Below are 19,264 nucleotides of genomic sequence, written 5' to 3' on the forward strand. Positions count from 1 at the left end.
AGTGATCTCTGTTTTTTTAGTTTTGTTTGTTTTTTGAGAATGTTGGCTCTTCATTTAAATGAGGAGTCATCGGCTTTAGATAACATTCTATACAAACAAAATAATATGATTCATGAGAAACAAATCACACTAATCACTGACTGTATTAGGAAAAATTACATTTTCTTAGTCTGGATCTGTGGTAGGCTATTGTAACTACAATTTTAAATTAAATTGAAAAATAGGTAAATTAAATTTAATTCAGATATGCATATTCAGATATGCAATATTATTCCTATAGCATCTATAGCATCTGCTGCACTGTAAACGGAGCTTGGATTTGCAATACATTGGCAGAGCCTATCCACCAGTGCACTGTAAACGTAGCATGTTTTTCTCAATCAATCAAGCTTCATGTGTAGGCCTATAGCACATTTTATACATGGAGGCAACACAATGTGCTTCACGTGGCAAAACAGGGGAGGGGATATTTAGGCTATATACCCTGATCATTTTCGATATCTGAATCAAGATACATTTTCAAGAGCCTTTGATTTAAAAATCGATGGCGATCCCTATGAGCCCTTGTCGAGAACAAATATATTAAATAGGCTACTCGGTCTAGATTCCCATTCATCCTCTATTTAACTTGAGTCGTTTTCCCAATGAGACGTGATAATAGCACACTAGGCAATTCATGTCTAAGAGAGGCTATGTGATAGATTAGAGAAATATCTCCTTTATTATAATCTAGAATGGATTTCTGCAGCAGAATGAATTGCATTCAATTGAGTTCACCCTCGGAATTGACAGATCGCCTACAGATCGCCTACATTGTATCAAGAAATGAGTCTACTTCTGAATTTAAAGGTGCTCTGTTCGATTTACTGCACTTTTTGTAAAAAAAAAACTTTTTTTTTTTCCAATATATGCAATAAATAGGTCCAGGGGAGTCATAACTATCTGTACAGAAAATAGCCAACGGTGTAGTGCCTGTGGAGCAAATGCAGAATTTCATTTTATTATGAGCGAAGCCGCCCGGTGCTGAGCCTCACCCCCTGAACGGCATGGAGTGAAAACGCCCATTTCTTTATATCTGATACGCTGCACCACTGCCCCATCTAGTGGCCGAAAAAAATCGAACTGAGCACCTTTAATAAAACATGCGGGAACGCGCCCCAGTCCCGGTAGTGTCAGGCGGAAACTCGGGCGAGTTCGAGCGCCGTGGCGAGGACTCAAGGCAGCCCCCAGGATGAGTCAGCCCCCAGGATGAGTCAGCCCCCAGGATGAGTCAGCCCCCAGGATGAGTCAGCCCCCAGGATGAGTCAGCCCCCAGGATGAGTCAGCCCCCAGGATGAGGCAGCCCCCAGGATGAGGCAGCCCCCAGGATGAGTCAGCCCCCAGGATAACGCACAGCGCGCCGAGAGCGCATTGAGGTAGAGAGTTGCGGCTGTGGAGGCAGGGTTAGGGTTAGGGTTAGACGGGCGAGCCATAGTAACAACAACATTGACATTAGAAGCAACTATAAGGGCTTCAAAATTCACAAAACTAATGTCCTGTTATATTGAATTTGTAAATTGAAAGTTTCACTTGTATATAGGCCTAGCCTATGTGATCTTGCATTAGCAGAGTAATGATGTGTTTGAAATAAAATGCATAGGCCCCTATCTAGGACCGTAGCCTGAACATTTCATGAACACAAATACATATTTACAAAATAAATACTAATTTGTGGTCTGAATTTATTTTCAGTAGACCTATTATGCAAATCTTCACATAAGCCCTGCCCACGCTCACTGGATGGGGAGATCGCGATCCCTTCTCTCATCTTTACTGCCTACTCTGGAGTTCGATCGTCGTGCGTCTGGCCTATTATCCTCCTGGCCTTTTCATTTTGCGGAATAAACTCCCAGTCTACGGTAGAAGTGCCTTATTGCTCTCATGTCATTAAAAGTGTTCGATTTCCTCTAGTAGCCTATCAAATTTTAAAAGATCGATGGTTGTTCTAAGAATAAGGAATGCTCATAAAAGACATTATGCACTTCTCTGTTTGAGCGTCGTTGGCTTTCTCGTGTACCGATACCTCGGGTAAGTCACCATAGGCTAACAACGTGATTAATATAACTTTCGTGTGTAGCTGGTTTATGTAACGATATTGAAAATGAGAAATGTAGCCTATACTTTACTGGTTTAGATAAATTTTTTCAGATGAAGTTAAAGTCCAAGTTGGTCATATTGCTCAAATCTACTGATCAAAAAGATAAAACAATTTCCATTTGAATTATCATAAGCCAGACTTTTCTCTTGAGCTTTTATGAGAACTGTGGTTGTATGTACCATAAGGTATGACAGTGAAATGGAATGAGGGTCACTGTCCTGTGTTGTGATATAGCCATGGGTATTCCCCTTATAATGGACCATGCACTTTCAGGAATTCTAGATTTCTTATGGTCTCCACAAGTGCAAAACCTAAAACCTAAACCTAACCTAAACCTAACCTAAAACCTAAAACCCAAGAGTTGTTTCACTTGAATGACTTTGACCTAAATCACTGTGATGTGACCCATTCTTGTCCAGTCTGTCTTCTGGGGGCAGGAGGATGAGCCGGAGGGTGGGTTTGAGTGCCAACTCATCTCAGTTCACTCTGGAAGGGGAACCTTTCCGCATTCTGGGGGGCTCTATCCACTATTTCCGGGTCCCCAGGGCCTACTGGAGGGACCGCATGATGAAGATGAAGGCCTGTGGCATCAACACCCTCACCACGTAAGTAGGCTTACATGTATGAACCCTCACTTCTCTGTTACATGTTATGATTGTGGCTGCTTGCTGAATGTTGATGCAGTGTCCTGTCCTCTCTTAGACATGTCCCATGGAGTTTACACGAGCCAGAGAGAGGGGTTTTCCAGTTCCAAATGCAGTTGGATTTAGAGTAAGAGAACCCTTCTACTTCTGTTACATTAAATCAGTTTCATTTAATCAAAAACAAACCCGTTAAACCTGCAACCTCAAAAACAAAAACGCCCGAGATGCACCTATCTAACGTCTGCAGCTTTCTGTTGCTTTATCCTTCTTTAGAGTAGGAGTAACATTACAAATGCAAACACACTGCTCTCTCCTCTTTCCCTTGACATTAAAACCTGGTTTGAAGCTCAGTAGGACATCCCCCTCTGATGTTTGGTATCAGGAATAATCATTGCCTTGGCTCTGAAGCTTTGGGGAGTTGGAATCAGATGCACCTCACCTGACGACGCTAGCATTTCCACAACATCAGTTACCGTGATTACCCTCAGGGGTTTGTTGTTGCCAAGCAGAGGTCACAGGCCTCAAACAGTGAGAAATATGATGTGTACACAATGTAGATTGTAAAAATGGGTTGGATGATCTTTTCTTGGGGTGAAGTAGTTGATGGTATAATACCGTGTGCGCTCTCCACCTTGTTTTGGTTTACCAGAGCCTACATAAACCTGGCAGCTGAGCTAGGACTGTGGGTGATTCTACGCCCAGGGCCTTACATTTGCTCTGAGTTGGACCTAGGAGGGCTACCAAGGTAATTCTACTGCCTGTCCAAACGTTATATGCACCATTTTAAGAGATACTGGTTGAGCGCAATGGTAACTATTCTCCCTCAACTTAGAGGAATGACCCTCCAATTTAGAACAGCTTCATGTCCACATTTTTATCACACACACCTCATAGTATAGATTCTCCTCATAGATAGAATCTATTACAAACTCTGTAGGCTTCAGAATGAGTATCTTTTCCAAGCAGCATTCCTGAGTAAATGCAATAAGGATGTTGGAGAGTGTAAATCTGTTCACACAGAGGTCACTTGATCTAGCTGCACAATGTACCATTTAAAAAAAAATAAAAAAAAATATGTGGCCATGTGAAGCAGGATAAACCAATTAGATGCTCCAGGGAGAGAGAGAGTTGGGGGTGGGGTGGGGATTTTAAATACACAACAACAACAACTGTCATCTCCTCAGTGTGATAAGTACTGTGTTGTGGATAAGATACATTAAAAACACATACAGTACAGCATGCTTGTGCCTCTCTCCTGTGTTAGTTGGCTGCTTCGTGATAGGAATATGAGGCTGAGGACTACTTACCCAGGATTCACTGACGCAGTCAACACATTTTTTGACAAGCTTATTCCAAAAGTGGTTCCACAACAGGTAACTGTTCAGTAACCAAATGGAACTAACTCCTTAGCAGTCATTTGCCTAGTTGTGTACCACTATCCTTGTAAATCATTTCCTTTTTTCCAGTTCAAGAAAGGAGGTCCAATCATTGCAGTACAGTTGGAGAGTGCATATGGATCCTTCGCAATGGACGACAGTTACATGCCTTTCATCAAGGAGGTAATATGCTGATTAGAAAAACAAATTCACATTCACACATATTAATGACCACAGATAATGCTGTTATACCTGATGTACTGTAATGATGTGTTGGTAAGGTCTTTATCATATGAGTCTTTGTTGTCACTGCATTCCTGCAAAGGCGATTCAATCCAGAGGAATCAGTGAGCTCTTGCTCACATCAGACAACCACAAGGGGCTGAAGGCAGGGGGCATGAATGGAGGTATGCTATTTATTATTGCATATATTGTACATGTACTCAGAAATGATGATGTGACGTGTAATGTTTTTTGTCAAATATTACATGATCAAAGTTCCACAGCAATTTCACAATTCACTCATGGTGTCCTAATTCTCCAGTCCTCAGAGCAGTTCATCTTCAGAAATTGAATCAGGGAGATATAAAGTATCTGAATTCTATTCAGGTACGCACAATACCATGCATCTAATTTCTCTCAACACCTGTTGGTTATGCCAACAATTAAAATGGTTCCTGAAAGAGAGAGAGAGAGAGAGAATATATTGTTGCTTGTTTATGTTTTCATTGGTAACAGCCCAACAGCCCGGTGATGGTGATGGAGTACTGGACTGGCTGGTTTGATGTGTGGGGAGATCTCCATCACGTCCTCGCCCCTGAGGGTAACACAACATCCTTACATCACTTCAACCAACCAATATTTCCCATCTGATATTGTTCTTTCTCCCTTTTAGGCAATTGTGACTTGTTGTTGAACAACTTTTATTTTAAGTTTCAGATTCTTCTCATAGTTGTGCCTTTGCCTGTCCCCTGTTTCCTTTATAAGTCTAAACTATGTTTATCAAGAATATCAGATTAGCTAGCCTGAGCTTACCTCTCTGTTTGGCAGATATGGTGTCTGTGGTGAGAGAGATTCTGAGGCGAGGCATGTCCATCAACCTCTACATGTTTCATGGAGGGACTAGCTTTGGCTTCATGAGTGGAGCACTGGCCAATCCCTCTTACAAGGCCTTAGTCACAAGTTACGGTTGGTCTGTTTCTCTCTCTTTATTCACATACGAGTTGTTTTTTTTAGACATACCCATTGGCAGTGTGTTTTGAAGTGCGCTGCAGACTCGCTTGATATAATTGTTCCATACGTTTACATGCAGAATACTATCTGAACTTGACATGAGTTATTTGTCCTGGCAAGCTATAGAGCCAGTGATTGAGCCTTCCTTGTAAATAAGTATATTGTTATACAGTAGCTATTTTCTTATCTCCTTTCCTGAAAAGTTCAATTACTTTAAGTCACCAGTAGGTGGCAGTGTGGGTTAATTTACCTCCCTCTAATGGTTGCTATCGTTCAGATTATGATGCTCCCCTCTCTGAGGCTGGGGAGTACACTCCAAAGTACCACCTCCTCCGGGATTTGTTCAGTCGTTACCACAGTAAGTTCATCACAGAGGTAAATGGGGACCACTGGTTAGTAATATGAGCAGTATTTGGGAGATGGCATTTGACCTTTAGACTGATGACTCCCTTGGCCTTTGTGGGAGGTGAGAAGCTTCCTGATATGCCGGCCCTGCACTGGAGGGAGGCCTATGAGCCAGCCATCATGTACCAACACCTATCCTTGTGGGATGCTCTGAGCTTCACTGAAAAGGTACATGTGTGTGTGTGTGTGTGTGTGTGTGTGTGTGTGTGTGTGTGTGCGTGTGCGTGCAAGTTTGTGTGTTTGCACATAGCATGCATCAGCATATTATTCATCAGGAGAACAGTTAGGATCAGTGTGTCCCCTTTCCTCTCTTGCTGTCCAGGCTTTTAATTCACCTACACCTGTGAACATGGAGAATCTCCCGGTGAATGATGGGAATGGTCAGTCCTATGGTTATACCCTTTATGACACAATTATCACAAGTGGAGGTCTACTCAGGTCTGGAGACAATGTGCAGGACAGAGCACTGGTGAGTCTCAAGAAATCTCACCTGATAACTGAGAAGTGATGGAATCCCCTTTGCTTGGCATGTAACTGACATTATGAGATATTTGTGTCTAGGTGTTTGTGGATAGAAACTTCATTGGCATCTTTAAGCACCGGACTCTGGAGCTAGCGGTTCCCGATGGTAAGGTATGGCAAGATGGACCTTGGAAGCCATGTTTTAATGCAACATTCCATGTTATATCAATAAAGAATGATCTAGAACTATAACCAAACATAGCCCAATAGTAAAGTCACACTCCACCTGCAGGGAAAACGGACATTAAGCCTATTGGTGGAGAACTGTGGACGAGTGCACCATGGGAGAACTCTTGATAACCAGCGCAAAGGTACCAACCAATTCTATTCACACTATTTCTGGAGCTGATGATAAATGTGCTCATTCCAATGATAATGCTTTTTTTTTTTTCTTTTTTCTTTTTTTTTAGGTCTAGTAGGAGAGATTTTATTGAACAACACACCATTACGAGATTTTACAATATACAGTTTGGATATGAAAACAAATTTCATTGATAGGTTTGTATACTTTATTGAATTGCCTTTGTTTCTCAAAGCACTGCATAATGTATTTTTGCCTTAGTGTATATTGTATTTGAATGCTCTATTTCAGCCTCTACCTGGCGCCATGGAAATCCCTTCCCCACATTCCTAGTTTCCCAGGATTCTTCATGGGCAGGCTGTTTGTGTATGGCTATCCCAGCGACACTTTTGTGAAACTGCCTGTGAGCGAACTGCACATGCTACTATGTTTACTCTGTATTCCAACCTATGCAGTCATTTCCCACTGCTGAAACACCTGAATTTCCTCCCATGGGGATTATTAAAGTACATACAGTATCTATCTATCTATCTATCTATCTATCTATCTATCTATCTATCTATCTATCTATCTATCTATCTATCTATCTATCTATCTATCTATCTCTGTCCGTCCGTCCGCCTGTCTGTCCTTCCGTCCGTTCGTCCATCCATGTCTACAGGGCTCATCTACTGTATCTATCTATGTCTACAGGGCTGGGGAAAAGGTGTGGTATTTATTAATGGACAGAACCTAGGTCGGTACTGGTCCATCGGCCCCCAAGAAGGTCTCTACCTCCCAGGGCCCCTTCTCAACAGTGGCGTTAACCAGGTATGTCCACTACGTCGTCATGCACACTCCTCTCTAAACTATACAGATTTTGCTTTCCCTGTCTTAAAGGAGAATGCTCGTTTTTGACAACCTGGACCTTTTTTACGGCATATTATAAGACGTTTCACTCACCGAGATAACTTTGGTGTAATTCGGTTGCTCCAGCACGCTGTGCGCATGCGTGCTGGAGCAAGTGGGGAAGCTATTTCGTTTCTAAAGACGTTTCTAAAGATCATATTACAGAGGCATGTGAAAAACCACAACAAGCCCTCGCTCTATGTAAGCACAACTAGCGATTCATAAAGACAGATTGATGAAAACAACTGTTTCGCGGCAGAAAATAGATTTTTTCGAAGCTGCATTCTCAGTGCCCCGTCCGCCGCCATTACATGGATATACTTGGCTCACGCTGGATTTTAAATTTCTTCTACAGGACTCGAAATTACACCAAAGTTATCTCGGTGAGTCAAACGTCTTATAATATGCCGTAAATAAGGTCCAGGTTGTCAAAAATGAGCATTCTCCTTTAATGTCTCTACTTCCTGTGTTCACCTCTGTGGCTCATCTCTAAGGTCATTGTGTTTGAGGAGCAGGAGGCCGACTACAAGATTCAGTTTGAGGATACTCCTGATCTGGGTATGGCTGTGGACATCCAGTGACTGCTACTACCATCTGTCTTTGAGGGAAAATGTTGAATATGGATTATACTTGTAATTTCCTTTATACTGTGACTTAAAGGGCCGGACATTCTATTTGTGTCTTTTCATTTCCTATTGATATAATTATCTCTTTGTTGAAAGAAAATTGCATTCTAACTGAATTCATTGAAGCAGCCTTCAAAATCAAAATGCTTATATCTTGAACTGGGATCATCATCTTGCTCTCTTGGTTTTTTATTTATTTCCTTTATTTACATTTCTCTATGTGTTAGTTGTGTTAGTTGTTATTAAATGTGAGCACTCTGGTGGATATGGATATACCATTTTGATTGACTGGTGGTTGTTATGAAAATGGTTTCCTTTTTTGTATTTATCACAGTCTCAAAGAATATCCTATAGACGGCTGGTGAAAATGAGTCATTGTGCTCTCTGTAGCTATCTGTGTGTGTGCTGGGACCAGGGACCAGGACTGTGTGAGGGCTAGGATCATCCGTCTACAAATAGAAAACAATGCTATGATCATTAACAAAGGAAAATAAGCCATCATGGTCACATCAGACAATGGCATATGGAGAACCATTTTTATTACTACTGTATATATTTACATACTTACAGTGGCTCTTTATACACTAAATGGACAAAAGTATTTTGACACCTACACATTACACCTACAGGAGCTTTTATGACATCCCATTCTAAATACATAGGCATTAATATGGAGTTCGTCCCCCCTTTGCAGCTATAACAGCTTCCACTCTTTTGGAAAGACGTTCTACAATATTTTGGAGTGTGTCTGTGGGAATTTTTGCCCATTCATCCAGAAGAGCATTTGTGAGGTCAGACACTGATGTTGGACAAGAGGGCCTTAAATCAACAAGCGCAATGCCAAGCATTGGATGGAGTTGAGTGTGGAGTGACAAATCACACTTCTCCATCTGGCAGTCTGATGGACGAGTCTGGGTTTGGCGAATGCCAGGAGAACGTTACCTGCCTGACTGCATTGTGCCAACTGTTAAGTTTGGTGGAGGAGGGATAATGGTCTGAGGTTGTTTTTCTGGGATTTAGTTCCAGTGAACTGAAATGTTAAGGCTTTAGCTTAACAAGACATTATGGACAATTCTATGCTTCCAACAGTTTGGGGAACGCCCTTTTTTGTTCCAGCATGCCCGAGTTCACAAAGCAAGGTCCATAAAGGCGTGGTTGGTGTGCTTGACTGGCCCGCTGCCCGCACAGAACCCTGACCTCAACCCCATCAAACACCTTTGGGATGAACTAGAACGGATTGCGCGTTAGGCTCTTTAGTCCTACATCAGTGTCTGACCTCACAAATGCTCTTCTGGATGAATGGGCAAAAATTCCCACAGACACACTCCAAAATCTTCTAGAAAACCTTCCCAGAAAAGTGGAAGCTGTTATCGCTGCAAAGGGGGGACCATCTCCATATAAATGCCTATACATTTAGAATGGGATGTCATGAAGTTAAAGTTAAAGTCCCACTGATTGTCACACACCTGAGTGTGTGAAATTTGTTCCTATAGGTGTAATGTATAGTGTGTAAGTGTCCCAATACTTTTGTCCATATAGTGTATCACTGGCAGATTCCTGAGAACCTTCAGTCACCTTTGAATAGTATAATTGCCCTTTGGGGGATCCTTGCTGGAAAGAAAATGTCAATGTATGGGGACATCAACACAGGAACTTGATTGACATGTATCATGTTATTACACATGATGTACACAATGTCGTAAGCATTGTGAAATAATATTTAATTTACCAACACTATATGTTAATAATTTATAAGTAAATAAATTCAGCAGTGTCAAATTTGGGAAAATGGAATAGCGTGATACATAAATCACACTAAGTTTAACAACCAACATAAATACAGTAGAACCTGATCTTGATGAAAGTGCTGAAATAAATCAGTAGTGTTACATGATCAGGAAATGTGTGCAAATGAACAAACATTTACATAGGATAAACTGAAGCTTGGATTACAGTATATGTGTTAGGTCAACTCATTTTCATTGTGTGTAAGTGTGAAGTGTATATTTGTGTGTCTGCGTGTGTTTATGTGAGATTGGTCATAATGAGTAATGGGTTTGAGGGTGCTTTCTGAATAGCTCAGTGTTTTACAGTAACGGGTTCATGTCCTCCCTGACTCGTCTGTCAGTCATTGCTGACTCACATCAGACAAGGGCCCCTTTTTGCTGCCCTGCTCTACACCCAGACAACAGGCCAGTCCTTGACAAAAGGAGTCAAATCGCCCGCAGACAGGAGCCACCACTGGGGCACTGATTGGTCCAATGCAAGGTTCGAGAACACTGATTGGACGGTTGGCTTGTTTTGGCTGGTTTGAAGATGCTTCTTATTGGACACAGTGTCGACCCATCTTGTAGTCTGCAGTGCCTGACATGCTTTGTCTTTGCTCCCTGGCCAGCAACTCTTGGCAGCCTTCATTAATGCATCAAAGCACTCAGCTGAATATCGTTGTTTCTTTGAGTTTGTGCTTTGATGTTCTATGCCCATATGGCTTTGTGCTACAAGTATGCTACCCTCTCCAGCCTGTCTTCATGGAATCCAGGTATGCGCCTATTGTACAGTAAATACACTACTGACTGATTGATCATGTCTTCAACTTTTATGTCCATTTGGAATCCCAGCCTGAGGAGTCGCCTGTAACAACACAACAGTGTGTTTAGTGGTTCAGCAAATACATTTTATATGCAACGTCTTGTATGTTACTTGAAAAATAGCTATTTGCTACAGCACATCAGTCAAAGTTTGATCTTTGAATCGTGCAATACTCAGCAGGATAGGCGTATATCTACAGCATATTATTAGGTTTGCAATGTCCCAGGAGGCTCAGAAAGGTAGGATGGCCTTCCACCATAATCCCTCAGTGGGAGCAGTTGATCTCCATATCTTTTTCATTACCTGTGTCAGAGGAAGTATCATATCTCCACGTCGGAGTCAGTGAAACCTTTCTTGCCTTCGTTCACCAGAACAGGCTTTTCTGTTCTTGTGTGCCATACTAGTACCTGCTCATAGCAAAGGGCAAACAAGAGGGGTGTACGGCTGGAATACATGTCACTAGTAATGCTACTGTTTTTAAACAAGTTGATTACTGATCAAGAGCGATTGTGACAGTCCCTGAGAATATTCAATGCTTCTGACACAAATATCCAAATCCCTCTCTCCTTCTCACCTTAGTGCAATTAGCAGCCTTGGGCTCCAGGTCGTTAAGAGTAACCAGCTCCCTCAGTAAGCTGCTCTCCTGATAGCCCCCCTTAACTCCACGCAGCTTGAAGTAGGCCTGAGGCTTATAGAGAATGAGCTTCAGGTTGACCGCAAAACCAGCCATGTCAATGGCGAAGGGCCGGTGAGGGTCAAATACAGTCTTCCAGCCGTATACCTTGCCCAGCGTATTGACCTTAGGGGATTCGTACCGCAGCCCTCCTACAAAGGCCACAGGCCACACCGACACCTTCCTGGTCGAACGCATCTAGGAAAGATACAGCCAAGAAAGACGTTGAGCCACTAGACAGTGGAATAGTTTGTGGTGATGACCATGTTATTATGGCAGTGTACAGCTATACAATATCTACTTTGTGCCACTCACCTCTTCAAACAGCTCCAGGCTGTAGGTGTTATCATCGTCTGCAAAGTAGACGATGCCAGATTGGCTGTTGTTCACACTGAAAGTTTCTCGGAGCCAGCGCAGTGCCAGATTCCTCTGCATGGTACCCCGGGGGATCCGTGGATCCCGTGTGTCCCCCTTTAGCTTATAGTTCCTGGGTGTCTCCACATTGAGGTGGGTGTAGTTGAGCCCTGTGTCTCGGAGCAGCCGGGTGACCAGGGGGGTCCTCCTCTGAGAGTCCTCCACCAGGATCCAGTGCAGGTTGGGGATGTGGAGGAAGGTGTTGGCCAGCCGCGTCAGCTCTGCCTTCTGGACCGGCCGGCTGTAGGTGGGGGTGATAATGTGGATGGTTGGCAGCACGTCAAACCAGGGTGGGGGGCGGCTGTAGACGTATTCTGTGCGGACCACCTCCACGATGTCCCTGTTCTCCATGGAGCAGGATTCCGTGAGGCCAAAGGTATTCCTGGAGTCTCTCCGACTCTCATGTCTGTCATCTAAGGCAAAAAGGAATGTGATGTTCTTGACACAAAACTATTGCTACAGTAATACTAACTTGGTAAAATGCAGTTTCTATAGAGGAGAGCTTCCACACACTTTCCATAGCCCTGTTTTGTTTACAATGCATGTCTTAATGATGAACATGTTAAATTCATTGTTAGCTGACCCAAAAAAAAACAAAAAACAAAAAAACAAATCATTTAAAAGTGAGCATCCAATTATAATCCAATTATAGTATAATTATAGTAACTTTTAACTGACTGTGCTTCAGTTAATGGTGTTCTCAGGCCACTGCCTGACTAAGGGGCATTTCCTCTCAGACACTCATTGGATGTTCCACACATTATTTGTGAAGACAAACATTCTCACATTATCATGCTGGAATTTTTTGTAAGACATTATGAAATTTGTACTCAAAGAGAAAGGAAGCAAATAAAAAGTCTACTCCACTACATACACAGCAATGACTGTCAGCTTAACAGTGAACTGATCAACGGAGCTTATAACTACTGTGAAAGTCAGTTACTGACTAACCCTAAATGCACTATGTGAAAAGTATTTGATCTTTGTATTTGATCCAGGTCTGTCATATATTTATACATACATATAAATGATTCTTCAGTTTCAGTTGTCCCTGTGGTGGAACTCTGAAAAACCCTTTAGAACATCTGTTGATCCCTGGTAGAACCTTTTATTGGTGAAATTGTTCTAGTTGGAACCTTTGCTTGAGGGAATATTTCTACCAGGAACAAAAAGGATTTCTAAAGGGTTCCCATACCGGGACAACTGATCTAAATGGTTCATGAAGCACCTTTTTTTTGAGTTACAGAAAGTAAGAGAGGGAATGACCTTTACCCTTTCGAGCAGCTAGCAGGGGGGCAATGGTACTCTGATGCCAGACAGTTATGAGTAGCGTCCAAGGCAACACGATCAACACAATGGCTAGGATGTCCCGTCTCTTCGGCATCTCCGGGGTCAGACCTGAGCCACGTCATTACCTGCAGCATATAGCACAGTACAAAGGGTTAAGCAACAATTCAATACATACAAAGCATGTTCTTGAACGCACCATCAATCAACCTTCACCCTGAGGGTGCCACACACTGCTACGGTGTAGATGCTACAGTAGACCAAAAGACCTTTGCTTTTGTCCACATAATGAAAGAATGCTTGTACTGATGATACACACAGTTCCTCCTTCCCTTTACGGTGCTCTTTTGATTTACCTGTTTGAAACTAGCTACTGTACATAATGTAGTCTATGCTCTCCTGAAAGTGTTTTGACAGTCCCATCTTTGCGTCTTGCTTTTTGTGTCTTATGAGGTAGGCTGTGATTAGGCTTAGGCTCATTAAATCATTAAGTCAAAAAGAGATACCAAACACTCAGTGTAGAATGCATTGTTTGATAATGGTCAAAGACATAACTTATCCCACAAAATCTGCTCACAGGTCTCCATTAGGTAAGAGTTAAAAGGCAGGTTGAGGACTAGCACTGGTCTAGGGTGTTAGTGAGGCGGGAGCTCTCGTTTACACCCTGTCAGGGACCATACATTTCCAGATGAGCTTTTTTTCACTCAGTCTGTTTTTCAGTATTTACAGATAATATATTTTCATTTCTCACCGAAGTGAAGACAGTTTTCGAAAGTCTTCTCCAAGGTGGCTTGACTATTCGCCCCCCAACCCTTTATATAAGAATAACTATTGTGCACTTAAAAAGCACATACTGTAAACTTGGCTTCGCCATCCTGATCAGAGAGATCACGTGATCTAGTGGATATGTACTATTTAAATGCCAAAAAGTGCATTTTATACAAAGGATTGATCCAAGATCCAAGTCACCTTGGAGAAAAGGCTCATCATTCGAAAATATATTATCTGTAGATACTAAAGAGCAGACTGACTGAAAAAAAAACTAATGGAGAAATGTATGGTCCCTGAGAGGGCATTAGGGAGGGTTCCTGCGTCACTAATGCCCTCGACTAGAGCTACAGTAGGTGAGGACGATCATCTGCTTTCTAAAGGGCTATATTTATCCTGCTCTCATAGCCAATGAATGGAGTGGCTGACCCATGGAGCTGTTGAGTAGAACTGCTTCCTTCTAATGGACCATCAGTGTGGCACCATGTGGATTCTGTTTGATTCACCACATGGTAACCCCCCCTCCCCACCCCCCCGGTACTGAGGATCTAGCTCCCAAGGCCAACTCTGCAGAAGCATTAGCAAAAGATCCCTGTGCCGCCACCAGAGCCTCTACACCCCAGAAAATAGGTCAGCGAAGGCTCCAAGCTTCCCCTTTTCTGCCTCATGGAAAAGCAAGCTGGAGAACTACATAGGCTGCAGAATTCCTCTGTTAGATCACGGTCTCCAACGGTATAGGCCTACAGTATGATACTAGGCTGAAATTGTCGGTTTTGAAACCTACAGTTTAGTTGGATTCTACACTGCGAAGATGATCATGATTTGCCACACAGTTCAGATTTATATACATATGAAATAAGCACAATAAGCTGATATGATTCGGGTATGCAAGAGGCATCTGAACTTTTCTATGTACTCTAGAACCTACGAGATGTACAGATACTGTATGTACAACCTGTCAAGTGATGGCATGAGCCTTTCACACCTTCATAGACATAACACATGACATAGTACTGTAGATCACTGCATGGGTCCAACATCAGACCAGAATATGTGGAATATTTTCTCATACCATCAAACATGAACTGTTACATATTCTTTCTTCTTTTTTTTACTTTAGGCCTAGCTATTTATGTGATGTTTCATGAGTCTTTAATTTTAATCAGATTGGCTGGTATGTTTAATTTCACTGATTTCTTGAGGATCTAGGTAATTCTGATGCCAGAGAGACCACCTGGTCCTACTTATGTGCAGCCGACCAAGTGTTCTGAATCACTGCAGGAGATTGCCGGGCCCCCTGGAGTGAAACGCTAGCAATAAACAAACTCAACAATCAAACACATATAAATGCATGTACATGGAAACAGCAGAGGATGTCAGGCTTGGAGATTGTCATTAGTTCTGCCCCCAAACACATCCCAGACCAAAACAGTGGAGATAAATAATGCAGAACCCAGCAGACACCCATGCTCTCTCTCCCTCACCTTTATTGTGTGATCAAGACAGATCGTCTGCTTGTTAATCACTGCTACTTAGATAGTAATTAATCCTTGATTAGAGGGGATAACCACCAGTCTAACAGATCAAAGGGCACCATTGGTAATTATCGCAGCAGGCTAGTCTTAATGGGGTCCCTGTGTTAATTAGATGTCATTAATATTGGCATGGTAATTAACAATGCAGAACATGCTGGCAATCAGCTGTAAGAAACACAGTCCAAAGGACTTTATTCCTTAAGACTGCTGCACCAGTAGTCTAGTGCTGGACGAGATACGCAGTTTGTACAATACCTCAGCATTGAAGGCTTTTTTCTGGTCCATTCCAAGAGAGTGCTTTTTAATGACATGCAGACAAAGAGGAAGCCATATGAAGATGCATAATACCACCCATATCTCACAATGCAGTGGAGAGCTGTTCCAATCACAGCCCCTCAGCCATACGGATGCCTCATTGGTCGATACAGATTGATTGCAGGGAGACAAACATTCATGTCCCTATGACAGCTAAGAATCCTGACAATAACACATCATTATAGCGAACAAACAGCCCTGCATGCATAATGGTCAGAGCCTTATTATTATTGCCCACATTATGCAGTATTAACGTGGCAGAGGAATGGAAATCGGTGTTGTGTAACCAGTCCTAGGCATATTATCTCTGCATGTCCCATTTTAAAAGAGTTTTTAAAACGAATTTGTATAGGTTGGCCTTCTGGTGTTATGGTTTTACTGTGGTTTTATTGATGATGGTTTTATGGTTTTACTGTGGTTTTATTTATTTTTTTAAAGAAAAAGGTTTTTATACGTTTTATTGATTCTTGGTTTCTATCTTCTGGTTTGGTGGTTTTATTCTGCGTTGTCATTTATATGCAGACCTGATTCTTAATTTGTATTTTGTTTTAACTGTGAAGCACTTTGTAACTTCTGTTTGGAAAAGTGCTATATAAATAGTCATTAATTAATGAATTCATCTCACTGCTGTGGACCCTTCTCCAGTGTGGAATGGAATGTGATGTTCATGTGTAACGTTTCTGCCCCTGCTTATGGTTTCCAACAATGTGGACGGATAAACACTGTGGTGAATAGAATTGTTAAGTGACAGCTGTGACAGGGCTCTGCTCCACCGAGACAGAAAACTGTCAACAGCAGAAAAGGACCCCTGGGACTATACCTCTGCAGTAAATGCCACTGCAACAAAATAGCGTGCAAATCACACAGCAGGGTGCATATTTCAACCACTGTGCTGAACAGAAGGCTGCATGTATCCAGACTCACTGTGCTGGATGATAACGTAATCACGTTCATCTGATATTTACGTTTCCAAAAGTGTCAATGTTGTGTATTTTCAAAGCTGTCAATTACTGTAGGTATCACTAGGATCCTTAAAATGCTTGCACATTATGATGATTATGTCAGAAGTGGCTGGGTCCCCTTGGTGGAAGAGCTCATTCTGTATATATGCACTTTACTGGGTCGTACAGTAAGAGCATGATTACCACAGATTCAATTATATGATAGAACTGAGAGAACATGGGCATCCCTATGGAACATTGATGGAAAATAAGGACAGCTGTATCATCCCTTCATGTCTGGGTGTTTCAAGGTGTGAGCGGACTACAAAATATGACCCACTGTCTTACAGTATGCCTTTGAAGATGAAGCAGGCATCCACACCTCCAAAGCAAGGCGGTGACCAAATAAGGTATCAGGTGTCAGTATGAAAATAAAGACTAGCCAGAAGTCTAACCAGTGAAAACGCTTTCTGGATTGTTTGAGCCTAGAGGTCAGCCCACCAGAGTCATGTCAGCTTATTTGATGAGCAAAGCTTAAGGACAGAATAATACCAAACCACATCAAACAATGTACAGTAGTTTCCTGTAATCTTTAAGTTTTGTAATGGAAATGAGCAAAGGTACACACACATACTATACACATTTACAAAGGAATAAACAACCCCCCTTGATCACCAAGTTACTGGAAGTGTTTTGAGTGCAACTATTTAATAATGTAATTTATTTGGGACAATTAGCACATGGTTTTGCATATGTGACAGACCAGTCTTATTTGATATCTCACTTGTGATTTGCTTGCATGTTCATTAAAACTTTTCTCCAAAGCTTGGCAGTTTGAGAATTCATTTGGACTTGGCAGCACTAGAGGTTCTGCTCTGATGACTGCCATCGATTTGGACGGCTAGCAGAGGGAGTCTGAATAGGAGCACCATGGTGACTGAGGCATCACGAAGAGACCCAGAGTGCACAAACACACACACACACACACACACACACACACACACACACACACACACACACACACACACAGAAAGAGCTGGACAGAGACCACACCATTAACTGCACTGGAGGAAACAAGACAACGTACAAATGGACACCACTGGGGATGCAGGGTCACATGTGGAAAGAGCTCCAATGAAGCAGTCCAGACATAAACTCTGGTGGACTGAGCCTTTAATCAAACTGATCAAACAATCAGCTGAGAATGCACAATTAGAACCTGGAGACTCATAAATCAAACACAATGCCATTGGTTTACTGGGACCTGTTGAAACAACACGAGAATAATTTCCCTCTTACAGTATTCCCATACCTAATCTTTTGTTTGCAGTCATCAGTCTCCTTTAACTGTTTGTAATATCATTTACATCAAGCTTTTGATGTCAGATTGAGTTTGTGGCTGTTCTCACGACATACTGTATCTTCTTGTGTGAAATGACTTCCACAGGGAGGCCTGGATGCACCAAAGAGCTTCACCGTCATCTGAACCCTGGCATCCAATTGAAACGGCCAGATTGATTCTTCCCCTCAGAGCCCAGAGCCATATTCCCTCGTCAGCAAATGGAATGATGCCGAGATACATAAAATAAGATGGGATTTTTTGAAGATGAATTGCTCTGCACATTTATTTGTGTGTTTCTCATACATACTTAAGTCACGAATGAATCCATTTATTTGGATCCATTGGACACATGCAACGCTTAGCAATGCAGCCACTTTTCATCCGCTGTAGTGTAAACTGTACTGTATATGGATGGTATATGCAGGCTCTTCTACCATGAATTCAAATCACCACCAACAGTGAATGTGGTATATGGGGCCTCCTGGATAAAAATAAATCTGATAGGAATAAATCCATAACCATAACCAGAGCCAAGCTACACACAATCTTTAGTTGACAGTATGGTAGATTCAGTATACTGTGAGTGTAACTGATAGCAGAGAAACCCCAGTGTCATCCTGCTCAGATTGCACATCCTGAAAGATGTCAATAAGCTTTCTGATGCATGCGTAGATAGACAATATCCACAGAGTTAGTAACACAAATAAATTGCATAGAAAATGACCAAACATTACATGAGGGATTTCAAACTGGATTTCACAACTGAAATATTTCAGTAGAAATTAAGCCAATAATACATACGGCATTGAGTGGCACATGTGACAAGTGTCAGAGAAGGCAGTGGTGTTGGGATCAGACTGACCATGTTAGACCAGCCGACCTCTGGCCTGTCAGCTCTTATCTGTGGTCACTAACAGCACAATTAGGGCTGGATCAAAGAACCAGGAGAGCCGACTCTCAGACACGTTTAGCCCTTAAAAAGATTGAAAGCTCCTTACAAGATTCAAGAGATTCAAGATTTGTTAATGTCTGTGGAGCTCACCAAAACTATAAACTATAAAACTATACATAGGAAGACTCTGATATCCAACCTCTCAGACAGGATATGTTAACTCCAGTCTCAGAAGAAAAAACCTAGCCAACCAATGTCTGTTTTAACGCTAGTCACATGGCAGGAGCGGGACAGGATGCATTTGATACACATGGGTATGAATGTATCTGCACGGTGGTGAACAAAGCTGCTCAGACATCATGTCAGATACTGTACT

General features: G+C 42.1%; 2 protein-coding genes across 2 annotated transcripts; one reads left to right on the plus strand and one right to left on the minus strand.

The window, feature by feature from the left end:
• Positions 1 to 1,975: 1,975 nt before the first annotated feature.
• LOC311319070 (beta-galactosidase-1-like protein 2) lies at positions 1,976 to 8,087 on the plus strand (the record flags this gene model as incomplete). The annotated part of the gene is made up of 19 exons (XM_084450521.1): positions 1,976 to 2,067; positions 2,557 to 2,742; positions 2,840 to 2,908; positions 3,431 to 3,526; positions 4,046 to 4,154; positions 4,248 to 4,340; positions 4,483 to 4,564; positions 4,702 to 4,766; positions 4,896 to 4,980; positions 5,208 to 5,345; positions 5,668 to 5,748; positions 5,857 to 5,963; positions 6,118 to 6,264; positions 6,357 to 6,428; positions 6,550 to 6,628; positions 6,728 to 6,815; positions 6,910 to 7,021; positions 7,312 to 7,428; positions 8,001 to 8,087. The coding sequence occupies 19 exons, from the start codon at positions 1,976 to 1,978 to the stop codon at positions 8,085 to 8,087; spliced, it is 1,905 nt and encodes a 634-aa protein (XP_084306647.1).
• Positions 8,088 to 11,041: 2,954 nt separating this feature from the next.
• On the minus strand, positions 11,042 to 13,192 carry b3gat1b (beta-1,3-glucuronyltransferase 1 (glucuronosyltransferase P) b; the record flags this gene model as incomplete). Its single annotated transcript, XM_084450522.1, has 4 exons — positions 11,042 to 11,128; positions 11,296 to 11,592; positions 11,710 to 12,221; positions 13,081 to 13,192. 4 exons carry the CDS (start codon positions 13,190 to 13,192, stop codon positions 11,042 to 11,044), a joined length of 1,008 nt encoding a protein of 335 aa, XP_084306648.1.
• Positions 13,193 to 19,264: the final 6,072 nt, after the last annotated feature.

The sequence above is a fragment of the Borostomias antarcticus genome (genome assembly GCF_949987555.1).
Source record: "Borostomias antarcticus genome assembly, chromosome: 15".
Lineage (NCBI taxonomy): Eukaryota > Metazoa > Chordata > Actinopteri > Stomiiformes > Stomiidae > Borostomias > Borostomias antarcticus.